This window comes from Mirounga angustirostris, unplaced genomic scaffold (genome assembly GCF_029215605.1).
Source record: "Mirounga angustirostris isolate CCGP_5_RB_7025 unplaced genomic scaffold, mMirAng1.0.hap1 SCAF_9, whole genome shotgun sequence".
NCBI classification, from domain to species: domain Eukaryota; kingdom Metazoa; phylum Chordata; class Mammalia; order Carnivora; family Phocidae; genus Mirounga; species Mirounga angustirostris.
Genome location: NW_026991717.1, coordinates 55144992 through 55159590, shown reverse-complemented (window position 1 = coordinate 55159590; position 14599 = coordinate 55144992). Strand labels below are relative to the sequence as shown.

The following is a 14599-nucleotide window of genomic DNA, read 5'->3' as shown; positions in this document are numbered from 1 at the left end:
TTAAACACCTAGCTGCTGGATCTGCACACAAAGGCAGTCCAAAGTTCCCATCCAATGCTAACAACTGTGACGGCCTTCTGCAAAAAGCAGGGTAAGGTGAGCCCTGTGTAAGGTGATCATTACAATGGGTGATTTGATTCCTCCACCTCTCCTTCAGCTCAGTCCCAGGGCCTCCTACTCCTCTCCCATACTCCCCGAACCATTTGGCCAAGTCAAGCTCTTTTCCTGGCTCCCCTCCTTGGCAATGGAAGCAGGTTCCTGGTCCAAGGGAAAGAAGAGAAAGAGGTAAGCCTGTCCATTGCCATCCTATCTAACATGGCATTAGAGCCTTTTCTAGTGCATTTCCTATAAAGCATCAGCAAGATTCTTCCTGTCTCAGCAGTCCTTACAGAAGGCTGCTGCAGAAGAATGAGTGGCCATGGGGAGCCGGAGCATCGAGCTTTCCTCACTACTCCCATAACAAAGCACAATGGAAAAATGTTCACTGCCATAATTAAAAAAAAAAATACTTTTAATCCGCAGGCTGGTTTACTCGTGAATTCTCAAAGATTATTTAGTATGGTAAGAAAAATTGACTGTACTTTACACTTGGCCATTTTGTCAAATACAAAAAAATAGTATTAAATTTGGTTTTTAAGTCGCTTCAAATGTAGCCCTATACAGGTCAAAATTGTTTGACATATGCTAACCTCAACTGAGAAGGATCCCTTATACTTTGTCCAATCCCCAAAACTATAGAGTTTGAGAGATTATTAACCTGAATATTTAATATTTCATACAGTAGCTTAGTGGCCTCATCTCTCTTACACCAAGAATATCTGAAAGAATGTGCCTTGGCACATTAGTGTGCCACATGATGGCTTATAGGTGTGCAGAAATATTGATTGCCTTTGCCCTCGGGGTGGTTGAGCAGAGGCTAGAGTCCAGCTACCTCATCCATTTGTCCCAGAGTGCTAGAGAAATGTAATTTTCTATGTGTGATATTACTTGTAAAAGGCTGAAAGTACTTTTAATAAAGCAGTAACGTGAACTACACCAACAAAGTACTAATCACTCAGATAGTCTAAGCAAGGTTAAAAAAGCTATCATGATTATCACAAGTTACACCCTAACCACCAGGTCACACATTACCTGAACTGCAAGCTGATTTTGCTAAATCACCCTGTGACTACAGCACAGAAGCTAAATTTAAACTAGAATCAGAGTCCAGAAATATATGTTAACCATAAACACTTCAATGTTAAGAACTATCCCTTGGTATTTTCTTCTTATGCCCGACTGTCCTGGAAGTTAAAAGGGTTTCCGTTCACCACTTTCTGAATATTCATTCCTCCCTTGTATCAATTTATTTCAAAGTAAGTTTAATGACTTATTGTAGGAGATACATCCAAAAAACTCCATTTCCTCTTAGAAAGAATGAGAAAATAACCCACGTTAACAATTTTCAAATTTCTACCTCATTTGGTTTTATTTATTTCTCTTAAAAAAGGGAAATGGCTAATGTTTAAAAGTTACAAATGGAGGGGCGCCTGGCTGGCTCAGTTGGTGGAGCATGGGACTCTTAATCTCAAGCTTGTAAATTGAAACCCCATGTTGGCTGTAGAAATTACAAAAAAATAATAATACATAAACCTAAAAAAAGGAAAAGTTACAAAAGGAAAAAATGAAGAAGTATGCCTTGCCAATTTCTGTATTTTCCGACTCATCCCCCACAAAAGAGAAAATAATAATAAACAAATTACCTATTGGACTGGTTTTCCTGCACAAATGGATAACAAGTAATCAGGTAGCTGGGAATTGGAGTTGGTTCTACACCAGAAACATTTCCATTATCATTTGGGAGTGCCATCGGGATCATAAATGTATCAGGATTCTTCTTCTGGGGAATAAATGGCTCTACCTCAGCTGAGAGCTTGACATTCTTAAAAGAGATAGTAAAACACACTATTAATAAAGGAGCAAAAAACTTAATACAAATTCACAATTTAACAATGGAAGAGTCGGTGTTTACAAATAGTAATTAGATCTCCTCAGTATGAGAAAACATCCAAAGGAGCAGTAATGTCAAATTAAAATAACTAAATATGATTATTTAGGCAAAGCCATCAAATAAAACAGGGAAACGCTTATCAGAAGTTATTGCATTTTAATGAAATCATTTCTTACGTAACCAAAGCTGTTAAAACAATCAAGAGTACAAGGAAGTCAGACTTGAGACCAAAAATAAAGCTGGTAGTAAGAAATCTAGCTCTTCAGACAAAGCAATGCTTTTAGCTAATTTTGTTAGGAGGGAAAATCATTAAACAGAGTTCTGAAGGATACTCACTTTATATTTGTTTGACTAGTCTAAAAAATAGTCTATTTCTATCCATTTCAGGAAATTAGATTAGTATGGTTTAGTTAAAAGGAAGGAAAATGTCCAAGATTAATGGAAAAAAAAAAAAAAACTTAACATAAGGGCAAGAAATTTTGGCTCACAGTTAAACTAGGAGAAAAAAAGGAGTACTTCAGTTTCCCAGTAGACAACTTGAGTAAACTAAAGTAATCCAGAGTATGTACTCTCATTTTAGTTTATTTTGTATTTTTTCTTACAAAAATATCTACAGAAATTTAAAAGATATATTTAAAAAACTAAAGTATTTTAGGGTGCACATGTGGGTGACAAAACTATAAAGAAAAGTAAATAAGATCTGGGATAAAAGTCAGGACAGGAATTACTCATATGAAATTACTCATGTGAAAGAGAGTTGTGATCACGAGGAGGTACCCGGAGAGCTTCTGAGTGCCTGACAACGTTCTATATCCTAACTTGGGCGATAATTACAAGGCATTCACCTCATAATTCATTTAGCTATACATTGCTTTTATGCAGTTTTCCTTCTGTATTTAACAACAATTTCTTAAATTTAATTATAAAAAGAAAAAACCTATAGACACATTCTTCAAAGGTAGAATGTTAAAAACCACATAAATATCACAATCTAAAAAGATACTAAACACTTCTTTAAGAAACCAGTAAGTGAAGTGCAATCCAATGTTTCAATCATTCAAATCAATTACCTCAAAGCAATAGTCCTAACTAGAACTTCTGCCCAACAAACCCAGTAGGATGGCATTTATCGGAAGCTCTGAGCAAGGCAGAGTTCCCAGAATAAATGTCAGGCATGTTTCTCACAAAGGTAATCAGTAACAAATGCAAGAAAATCTGAAGACAAAATCTATAAAGACTTGATATGCTCAATAGGATAGCCTTTATTCAGATAAATTATTCTCTAAAAAGAGTCCACTGGAAATACTCAGAATGCTTGTAAAAAAGTGGGAAGAGAGAAGAAATCTGAACTATTTATAGTGGTATTAATTCAATATCCTTCCTACCTGATTAAACTTTGAAATCTACTTTTATACTATTAACCGAATATGAAATAGAGACAGTACTTGCACTTATGAATACAGTATCTGTGAACTCAAGCTGGTTTCTTGAATTTGAACCCTGAAGGCAAAACCTCCTTCAAATGCTAATAGTCTAAGTTAGTAATTTTCACTGCAATAGTCAACAGAACTCAAAAATTATTTGTGTAAGATATAAATTATCAATCTAATAAATGTTCCCTCAGGAGGAAATGAGGGGAAAAGGCTGATTTTCAACAATAATGCACAGATAATGGAAACTTGCTTGATATAGTTCATGCATAGGCATAAAAAGAGGAAAAATTTAAATCACATTTTAACTACACTGAAAATGTAATTTTTAGGATATCTTTGAAAAATCTAAAAAGTCCTTCTGAACATATGAGAACTCTCTGAACAGTTTTATAGATCTGTATTAGAAGGCATTAGCAAGAAACATGATTATATCAAATTTCCATATGAAAAGGAAATAATGCTAATATAATTATAAAGAAATAAGATAATTTAAAGATAGTAAGTTTCCTAATACCTCCCCACCAAATAGTACCAACTCATAAATTACGATAGTAAGTTTCCTAATACCTCCCCACCAAATAGTACCAACTCATAAATTACCTTGGTAAAAAATTCAGATTCTTGCTCAAGTCAAAAGTTGCAACAAGTTTTTATACTTAGTTTCATTTTACTTTGTAAGAGTTTTATGAACTTAGGCAGCCCACGGTCAAAAAAGTGTCATACATAATTTAAATAATTTTGCCTTCGGGGTCGTTGAGCAGAGGCTAGAGTCATGTAGCCTCTAGCTACATGAATATAAATATAAATATTTATAATAATATAAATTATAAATCATAATTTATAATTGATATCTGTACATATACACAGTATATGCCCTTAAATATAAAAGTTTGTAATGATTTCTATTCTAAGTGCAATTCTAGATATCAGAGTTCAACAATAAAACTCACAAACACTGAAGTGATCCTTTGTTTTTAGCAAAAAAGAGAAGCTGCTGTAGTCAACAGCTGCACAAACAGAAGATGTCACTAGTAGGAACAGACTGGCAAACTTTCTCCTACAGTTACAACTCTCTATGGTCTTAAAAGTTGTTTGTTGTGACTTTGGGGCCTTCAGTATCATACATTAAAATGAAGCATCTGCTATTCTCAGGCCTAAAAAGTAAAGATAAATCCCAAACTATTTTTAAAATTCCACATAATAAAGCCCATATAGACAATATGTTAAGTAACAAATTCTGGCAATATTTCAATTATATTAGTATAGAAATCAAAGAAAAATGTCCTACATAGTGGACAACAAAACGTAATAAAAAAAATTACACTACTTACTTCATACAATGATATTCCTTAGTTTGAATTTTTTAGTCTACTTTTGACAATATCTATTTTTTTGGAATCAGAAATTTTATATAAAATAAGTCTAAACTACACAAAGTCTAACTATTCCTGTACTACTATTTGCTTAAAAAAAACTATCTACATAGTAAAATTATCTTTATCTTTCAGAAATTATTTCAGCATTTTCCAAATAATGAAAAATCATAATAATCCCAGAAACCTGTACTGGGGGGGGGGGGAACATAACCAGTTTCACATTCTTTTAAATTTAGCATATATTAAAACAAATGTCAATAATAAAACTTCTTTGATGTGAATAATCTAGAAAACCCAAGAATTTATCAGAACATGAAAATATAAAAGCCTTCTTTAAAAGAGCGTATTAAACAAATGCACTCAGATCACTGAGAGCCTATATAAATTCAACAAATATGCACTGAGTACATGTTCTGGAAAGAGTGCTGTACTAAACTGGTTCAGGGAAAATGGGCAAACATTACTACGAAGCACCCAACAGCAGGAAATGCACACTAACTCCTCTGGGATAGAATCTCTAGAAGAGTGCAAATAATTTTCCCAGATTAAGCAATAGAAAAACACCCACTTAAAATCAAAACTGAAGTAGAACATAATAAGGCACTCTCCCACAGTGAAATTTCAGTATGTACCACACACCTACAGAAAAAATATGACCATGGAAACCCTCTACATCCTTTGTATATTAAGGTAATAATACAATATATCAAACATTAAGATATTTTACATCTCATGGCCAAAGAAAAATAAATGTCTTCCAAAGGAAAAAATGACTAATGCTTAAAAGATACTTGCTGGCTGTATTGTTTTTGATTGGAATGACTTATACTGAAAGTAAACACTTGACAAATCAATTGCAGTAGTTATATATGTAAGTTTTGCAAGACTTCAGAAAATACTGAGGAAAAAAATCAAAATAATTAACTGAGACTGCCCACTTGATTTACTATTCAAATCTCTTCCTTTTTTCTTAAAATAGATTACACCTAATCCTATTAAAACCTGATGGTACTTTTCTAAAACTTAATACTGGTTTTTGGATTATCTAATTTATTAATTTTGGGTTTTCTATTTCTTTTCCTCTCTTGCTTTGATAGGGTTTTCCTGCTAACTTCTAGCCCTGGACACTTGATTTTTATTTACCTTTTAAAATGTTTAATAATGAAAGTATTTATGACTATGCATTTGCCTCAGAGTATAGCTTCAGCCACATCCCATAGGTTTTCATATGTATTACTTTTTCAATAACCCATAATTCCACTTTTTTATTTCCTCTTGATCAAGGGCTTAGGAAAAATGTCTTTTTAAATTTCCAAAGGTCGGGGTGGCTGGGTGGCTCAGTTGCTTGAGCATCCAACTCTTGGTTTTGGCTCAGGTCATGGTCTTGGGGTCCTGGGATCCAGCACCACATTGGGCTCCCCGCTCAGCAGGGAGTCTGCTTCCCCTCTCTCTCCCTCTGCCCCACCCCCCACACTCTCGCCACCAAATGATCTAAAAAAAAAAAAAAAAGGTTAAATTTCCAAAGGTTATTTTACTTTCTTTTTTATTACAAAAGTATTATTTTTAAAACCTGTTAAGATAAACCATTTACTTATATTCATTAAGGCCAACTACAAGTATTATTGAATAATAAATGTTTTATAGTAACTTATTTAGAATATATTTAGCTTGCGATACTATTTGAAGTTTATCAATTATTTAAAGGAAAGAATTATAAGCCAGATGATTTTGTATCTTTATCGGTGAACAGCACTTTGCATGAAGTCATATGTATTTGTTTCATGTTTGCTTTTCTAAGAGTTAAAGACACTGGTGATCAATAGTTTTGTAAATTGTTTTATTTTATTTTTTAATTTATTTTATTTTTTTTTACATTTTTTATTTTTTTTATTTTTATTATTTTTTTTTTCAAAGATTTTATTTATTTGAGAGAGAGAATGAGAGACAGAGAGCAGGAGAGGGAAGGAGGTCAGAGGGAGAAGCAGACCCCCTGCTGAGCATGGAACCTGATGCGGGACTCGATCCAGGGACTCCAGGATCATGACCTGAGCTAAAGGCAGTCGCTTAACCAACTGAGCCACCCAGGCGCCCCTACATTTTTTATTTTTATAAATATTTTTTATTTAAATTCAATTAGCATATAATATTATTGGTTTCAGAGGAACAGGCCTGTGATTCATCAGTCTTATTAGATCACATGCCCCTCCTTAATGTCCACCACCCAGTTACCCCATTCCTCCACTCCCCTCCCCTCCAGCAAACCTCAGTTTGTTTCCTATGATTAAGAGTCTTTTACGGTTTGTCTCCCTCTCTGGTTTCGTCTTGTTTTATTTTTTCCTCTCTTCCCCTATGATCTTCTGTTTTGTTTCTTAAATTCCATGTATCAGTGAGATCGTATGATAATTATCTTTCTCTGATTGACTTATTTCGCTTAGCATAATAACCCTCTAGTTCCATCCACATCATTGCAAATGGCAAGATTTGATTTTTTAAAATTTTTATTTATTTAATTTATTTATTTGACAGAGAGAGAGAGCGAGAGCACAAGAAGGGGGAGCAGGCAGAGGGACAGGGAGAAGCAGGCTCCCTGCAGAGCAGGGAGCCCGATGCAGGGCTCGATCCCAGGACCCCAGGATCATGACCTCATGACCTGAGTCAAAGGCAGCTGCTTAACCGACTGAGCCACCCAGGTGCTCCAAGATTTCATTTTTTGCTGCGTAATATATATATCACACTTCTTCTTTATCCATTCATCTGTCAGTGGACATCTAGGCTCTTTCCATAGTTTGGCTATTGTGGACATTGCTGCTATAAACACTGGGGTGCAAGTGCCTCTTCAGATCACTAGTTATATCTTTGGGCTAAATACCCAGTAGTGCAATTGCTGGGTCATAGGGTAGCTCTACTTTCAACTTTTTGAGGAACCTCCATACTGTTTTCCAGAGAGGCTGCACCAGCTTGCATTCCCACCAACACTGTAGTAGGGTTCCCCTTTCTCCACATCCTCACCAATATCTGTTGTTTCCTGACTTGTTAATTTTAGCGATTCTGACTGGTGTGAGGTGGTATCACATTGTGGTTTTGATTTGTATTTCCCTGATGCCAAGTAAAGAACTTATCTAGGGACGCCTGGGTGGCTCAGTCGGTTAAGCGTCTGCCTTCGGCTCAGGCCATGATCCCAGGGTCCTGGGATTGAGTACCGCATCCCACTTCTTGCTCAGCAGGGAGCCTGCTTCTCCCTCTGCCTGCTGCGCCCCCTGCCTGTGCTCTCTCTCTCTCTCCCTCTCTCTCTCTCTCTGACAAATAAAATCTTTAAATGAACTTATCTAATGCTAACGTTCTAAAAATTAAGCCAATGTTTAAATTAGTTGATAATACAAAAGATACTGTAAACTTCAAGTGTTTTGTCACTTCTAAGGCTATTGTTCATTTTTTAAAAATGTCTCAAAACACTGCCTTAAATTTCCTAAAAATAGAAACATTAAGCCTTTATGAACAAATAAACTCCATGACTTATTTTTCACATCCCTTTACACCAACTTTCTCCCCCTCAAGGACCAAAAAAAAGGCATTATACCAAGTAATAACTGTTCTTAGAACCTCTAACTCTGGCAATTAAAATTAAATTACTTGTTTTGACTTAATACAGTCTTGCTAAAAGAGAATACCCCTGAGATCCTCTTTTGGTTATAACATTCTTTCAAATAGTCACTACTGCAATTAAGACTATTATCTAGCATGTATTCCAGTAACTTACTTTTTATAATCTTGATCAACATATATACAATTTACCCTTTTATCAAAGATTTTATTTTTTAAAAGAGCAATATGAATACCTTCAGGCAAAACATGCTTAGATTTTTTTTTAAGTTACACTTGTGCAATACTCCAAGGATTTCAATTAGGTTAACATGAAATGCACAGTTTGTATGAAGTACTGTTTTCTTAAAAAATCAAATTTCGGGCACCTGGGTGGCTCAGTTGGTTAAGCGACTGCCTTCGGCTCAGGTCATGGTCCCGGAGTCCTGGGATCGAGTCCCACATCGGGCTCTCGGCTCAGCAGGGAGCCTGCTTCTCCCTCTGACCCTCTCCCCTCTCGTGCTGTTTCTCTCTCTCTCTCTCTCAAATAAATAAATAAATAAAATCTTAAAAAAAAAAAAGTTTAAAAAAAATCAAATTTCTATAAATTGCTAATCACTACAATATTATGAGTAAGTTTTAATGCTGTAGGCATTCCCCAAAATTCTGAATATAAGACAACACTGACTTAAAATGAAAAAACAAACATTTTGTGAGGGAAAATGGAAATCCACATATCACATATATTTTTAGTGACTTTTACCTATCTAAATTCACTTCATTAGTAAATATATAAAAGTGTATTCCAAATAACCTGGAAAAGCCATTACATTACTCTATGGTATAGTGGAAACAATGAAGAACTTCACAAAGTGGAGAAAGCTCAGTTCTGGCCCCTAATCTACCATTAAATTAATGGTTCTTAGCCTTTTTTCAGTGATAGATTCCTTTGAGAATATGATGAAAATAATGGAGTCTTGCCCCAGAAAAATGCTAATATAAAATGAAGCACACTCCTTCCAGGTCATCCATGGACCCCTGAATTAACTGCCTTCAGCCTGAACAAGGCAAAGCAGCATCACTTTTCTGCATCTCGGTTTCCTGTGAGTATGTAGCAGGTGGGAAGAGAGGGTGGTCAGAATTATTCTCTTACTTAAGGTTAGGCTGAGGAAGAGGCAGGAGGTACCAGAATGAAAAAAGGAACAAATTCTTCAACGGAAAACCTACATTCATGATTTCTTTCCAATCCTTACATTTCTACAAGGTTTTAATAGGTTGTGGACTTCGGAAAGATGTAGGATGAAAGAGGAATAGGTTCTCTAGTTTAAATAATCTGCTCACAGCACTTGCTGTTAAGATAACCACACACAAATAGCTATGCTAAATAGTTAATTATATTTCCTCTAAGATGAAAGGAACCATAAGTATACATGTAGTAGCATTACTGGTTATAGTTTTGGCATCATAAAGGACCTGAGTTTAACCTTTTTATTAGTGACACACATACAAGAAAATTGTTCAAGAAAATTTCCTATTCAATTGTCAGACTTTGAAATTAAAGGCATTTCTGATAAATGCCTTAAAATTTTTTTTTTCATTAAATTGGATATAGGCTGTATATAGAATACTCTGGGTCACTAGAAAGCCAAGAGGCTCTGATCAATTTTGCTTTGGTAAACCCACGTATTATCTCATAAAACTCATTTGTGTTTTCAAATTCATATTCTCATAATTTTTTTAATTAAAGCTTTTGTAAAAAAATAAATATACACAACTAGGAATCTGCCTGCTAAAAGAGCCAGATTTCAAAATCAAAATTGCCTCTGACTAGCTACATATATACAGGAATTTTGAAATCTTGTCTCATTTCCTCAGATACTAATTATCTATTTGTAAAATAGGCAAATCACTAGTCTTTTTTTTTTTTTTAAGATTTTTATTTATTTATTTGACAGAGAGAGAGATAGAGCAGGAACACAAGCAGGGGGAGTGGGAGAGGGAGAAGCAGGCTTCCTGCCGAGCAGGGAGCCCGATGTGGGACTCGATCCCAGGACCCCGGGATCATGACCTGAGCCGAAGGCAGACGCTTAACGACTGAGCCACCCAGGCGCCCAAATCACTAGTCTTCTTCTCCTTCATCTATTTGCCTGGCTCAACACTGGGCAAAGCGTTCAACTGAAGAGAATGCATAGTGAATGAACTTCGATTTCATCAAATTTTAAGTCGTTTCATAGAGGGCTCAAGGATGGAAAATACTAACACTTTGCCGGGGAGGGGAGGGGCAATTATTTTGGATTATTATTTACATTTTCATCATCCCTGCCTCCCAGTAACTACTCGCGTGGATAATCAAGAATTTAATACAATTAAAACCAAAATAGAACACTAATGGAACTACTCTGAATGTGAAAACAGTCTCGGAAATGCGTTCATACTTCGGATCCACATTCTTAAAATATAAGCTCAATTTTTCAAAAACACTAATTTTTGCAAAATAACTGGACAGAAAGGCAGGGGAAACCCATAGTATGAAATACTTAGAGGAAACACCTCCCTAAAACCACTGCAAAAAACAATGCTCTGCTCAACGGAACGTTGATCCAAAAAAGCCCATAACCCCCCTGCTCTGTAGTTATCACACATTCTCTGACAGTCTTTCTGGGTGAGAAGCCTTCGAAAGCCTTGCCACCTTGAAAACACATTCCAGAACTAAAGGGGGGGGGGGAGGTTACTCGCTGGAAGTTATAAACCCTCCTCTCAGGCAAGCACTGACAACTTGGGAGTCCTCTGGCCCCTAACACCAAACCGCAGAGGAGGAGCAAAAACGAGTCCCCAGCCCGGGGGAGGGGGGTAACCAGGGCTGGAAAAGCCCCCGTCCCCCGAGGCAGCAACTGGAACAATGCAGGAGTGGGGCGCCGCCAGGCTCTCAGGCGAGGGGAGTCGGCTCCCGCAGGAACCCAAGGGCTCCGGCGGTCCAGGCCCCCACTCAGAGACCAGGGCCCGCTCCGGAGGAAGCGGCGACCCCCAGCACCCGGCCCAGCCGGCCCAGCCGAGCCCGCGTACCTGGTCAGTGGGGGCTCGGTCCATGGCGCCTGCAGCCGCGACGGGCCTGCGTTAGTCGGTGTGGAAAGCGCCTCGGGCCGCTTTCTCCATGGCCCCCCGCTCGAGTCGAGACAGGGCTCAGGACCTCCGCCCCTATCTGGCTGGCCCCGACACAGAGTCCGGCTACGCCACTGGCCGAGGGGGTGGCTCCAGCCCTGGGAGGAGGAGGCGGCGGTGGCAGCCTCGGGGAGGGATCATCTGGGACGGAAGCCGAGGAGGGCCCAAATAGGCGGCAGGCGTAGTGGAAAATGGCGGCTCGCGGAAGGGAAAGGGGGAGGGGCCGAGAAGGGGCGTGGGCGGAGTGACCGCAGAAGTCCTGGGCAGGTGGTGGCGGGAGCCTCGGCTGGCTGACCGGGAGGCTGAGGCCAAGTGGAGACTCCTGTAAGCAGGTGCCCCAAGCCGCTCTGCGCTTTGAGCCGGACTTCACTGTCCCTTTGGACCGTTAAACTGAGGAGTGTCGGGCCTCTTGGGACGCAGAACACCCGGGTTCCAGTCTTCAGGGACCTCAGAGACTACTTCATTATTCCAAATCATCCCTTAGTAATGTTGGAAGAGCTTTTAGCTGCCCGCTGTACATAGCGATCCTTCCTCATGTTATCTAGCTAAAGGAAGTCATGTCTATAAAGGAAAATACCACACAAGGGCCACTGGAGAGAAACTGAGTCAGGAGGTTCCACAAAGGCTTATGGATTAGGTAATTCATTGTCCAGGCCCAGGCTCACCTCCACCCTCACCTCCAGGCTGATCTCGCCTGTCTCAGAATCCCTAATTTTACTCAGTCTGTATCACACCAACCAACAGGTAACTACGTACTCTGCTATGTTGCTTTCCTCCCTGTGCTTATTGATTGTTCCTTTTATTATATTACATATATTATATATATTATCCAGTTCATTAGCTCCCCTAGGAAAGAGACTGGGCACTTGGTAAGCATGGCTGATTCCCTCTGGGCATCTCCTCAGACAAACCTTCCAACAGGTACCTCTTCTCAGAATAGTTCTTGCTTGCTGGTCAGCTCCAGGGTGAGGAAGAAAAATAAAAAGCTATATAAGCTAAATTATACTTAAGTGAAGGAAGGGAATGGAGGTGGCTCCTGTTTGAGGGACTGGAATGGAGATTTAGAGCTGGGAAAGAGAATTTTAAGAAGTTTGCTTTGTCATGCTTCAGAAGACATCAGTAAAGACTTGAATTGCCTTTTAGTCTAGGTTGTTATTCTGGTTTTGTTTGAATTGGATTCTAAGAAGAGGCCGGTCTGTGAAACCTCTAACTGTACTTACATTGATACTGTACTTTGACCTGGTAAAAGGAGCTATATTGGGTTAACAAGACTTACATCAAAGCTGGCAGTAGAAACTGTTTATAAGGAGAAACATTTATGTTTGTACACAGAGATCTTTCATTTATTTAGCTTTAACTAAATAAAATATTTTTATTCTCAAATTTTATGTGTTTATGTGCATATGTGTGTGCATGTGTATGCATGTGTTTGTTTAAATTGTACATGTATGCCTGAATGTTACATACATGAAGAATTCATGCAATGTAGCCCCTATCAATGAATGCAGAATAAATTTAGGTTTGCATAGAAAAGCTAAGCTATTTATATGAAGTAGTTATGTAAACTAACAGATGATCATCCTCCTTCACAATTGAAAGATAAAAAGAATTCTGAATTTTCAGAATGTCTCCCCACTGGTGGTCTCTAACCATAAGACACCCGGATCTAAGTAAAAAGATAATAATAATGCAGTACTAATGTAGTCATAAAAATATCACGGTTCTTGGTCTCTTTCCTGCTTCTAAGGAGTAATCTGAGAAAATTGAAATAGAGGCTCTCTAAGGATCTTTCCAAATTACAGGATTTTTATGACTATGAAATCGTTCTCATTGAGAATCTTCATTGTAGAAGATACTCACTTAAATTTTAAGATCAGAATTATAAGAAATTATATGAACAGCAATGTCACAATGCCATTCTTATTTAACACAATCCTAGAAAAGATTACATAGAAATTAGAGTAAAAAATTAAAATATATGAAGAAAAAAAGACATTTGAAAATACTACTTTGTATGGATGAGATGATTGAATTTTAATTAATCATTTCATTGAGCAACAAATATTTAATGTGCCAGGTGCTATGCTAAGTACTGGAGGTACAGCAGTTAGCACAACACTGTGAAAGCAGAAACCATGTTTGTCTTGTGGGCAAGACATACATAGAACAAGTAATTACAGGTAAGCTGCATGTCATGAAAAAGGAAGTTTAATAGGTTCCGCCATAGTGTGGGATGGAAGGTCAGGGAAGTCATATGTAAGTAAATGGCATCTAAGCAAAGACTGAAGGGTGAGTAGGAGTTAAGGAAAAGAGGTAAGAAAGTGGTCCCAAGAAAATGGCTAATGTGAGGACCCTGGGGTAAAAGTATCCAGCATCAGTACTTAAACAAGCTCATTCCTTGAGAGTTGAGGATGAGAGGGATAATCCAATAGAGCAAGGCCTCTGACAAAGTAAAACCAGGAGAAGAAATTGGCCGTAGATGGGAGCAGGTACGTGTTGTCCATGATAACAGAAGGAAAGGGAAAAAGGGTAGATATGACTGCAGATACATTTATAAGTTGAAGGAATTCCTGTCTATGGCTTCTATTTTCTTGGGGAGGTAGGGGGCCAAGATTATCTGCTGACCATGGAGGGAGGCAGAGTTGTGATGATCATGCACTTGTCAAAACTCAGCAAACATAATTTAAGAGCTACGCATGTCATATAAATTTTACATCAAAAAGAAAAAACTAGAAATATTGAACTCTAGTTTTAAGAAATTCATGTTCTTCCATAACCCAAATCTCTATCAAGATATGGAATGTTACCATGAACCTCAGTGGTTTTTAAAGCTTCTCTACTTATATCAGATGTTTGTCTTATTCACTGCTGCATCTTACTACCTATACCAATGCCTGCCACATAGCAGGTGCTCACTAGATATTTGTTGAATAAATGAACATGTGCTATGATGTTAAATCAGGATTTTTTAATTCAGGGGTGGGTTTTGTTAGGCATATACATTTCACTGAATGAGCAGGATTCAGTGGGGTAGGAGAACAAAATTCTTTCATTTTTGCTCC

General features: G+C 37.7%; 1 protein-coding gene across 2 annotated transcripts in view; it reads right to left on the bottom strand.

The window, feature by feature from the left end:
• Positions 1–11647, bottom strand: part of SECISBP2L (SECIS binding protein 2 like) — a 68804-nt gene extending 57157 nt beyond the window's left edge. For both annotated transcript variants that reach the window (XM_045900125.3, XM_064570504.1), the window contains exons 1-2: positions 11442–11647; positions 1743–1921 (exon numbers count right to left, since the gene is read on the bottom strand). In XM_045900125.3, the coding sequence (XP_045756081.1) occupies positions 1743–1921; positions 11442–11465 (203 nt within the window). In that variant the 5' untranslated portion in view covers positions 11466–11647. The remainder of the gene's footprint in view (positions 1–1742; positions 1922–11441) is intronic.
• Positions 11648–14599: the final 2952 nt, after the last annotated feature.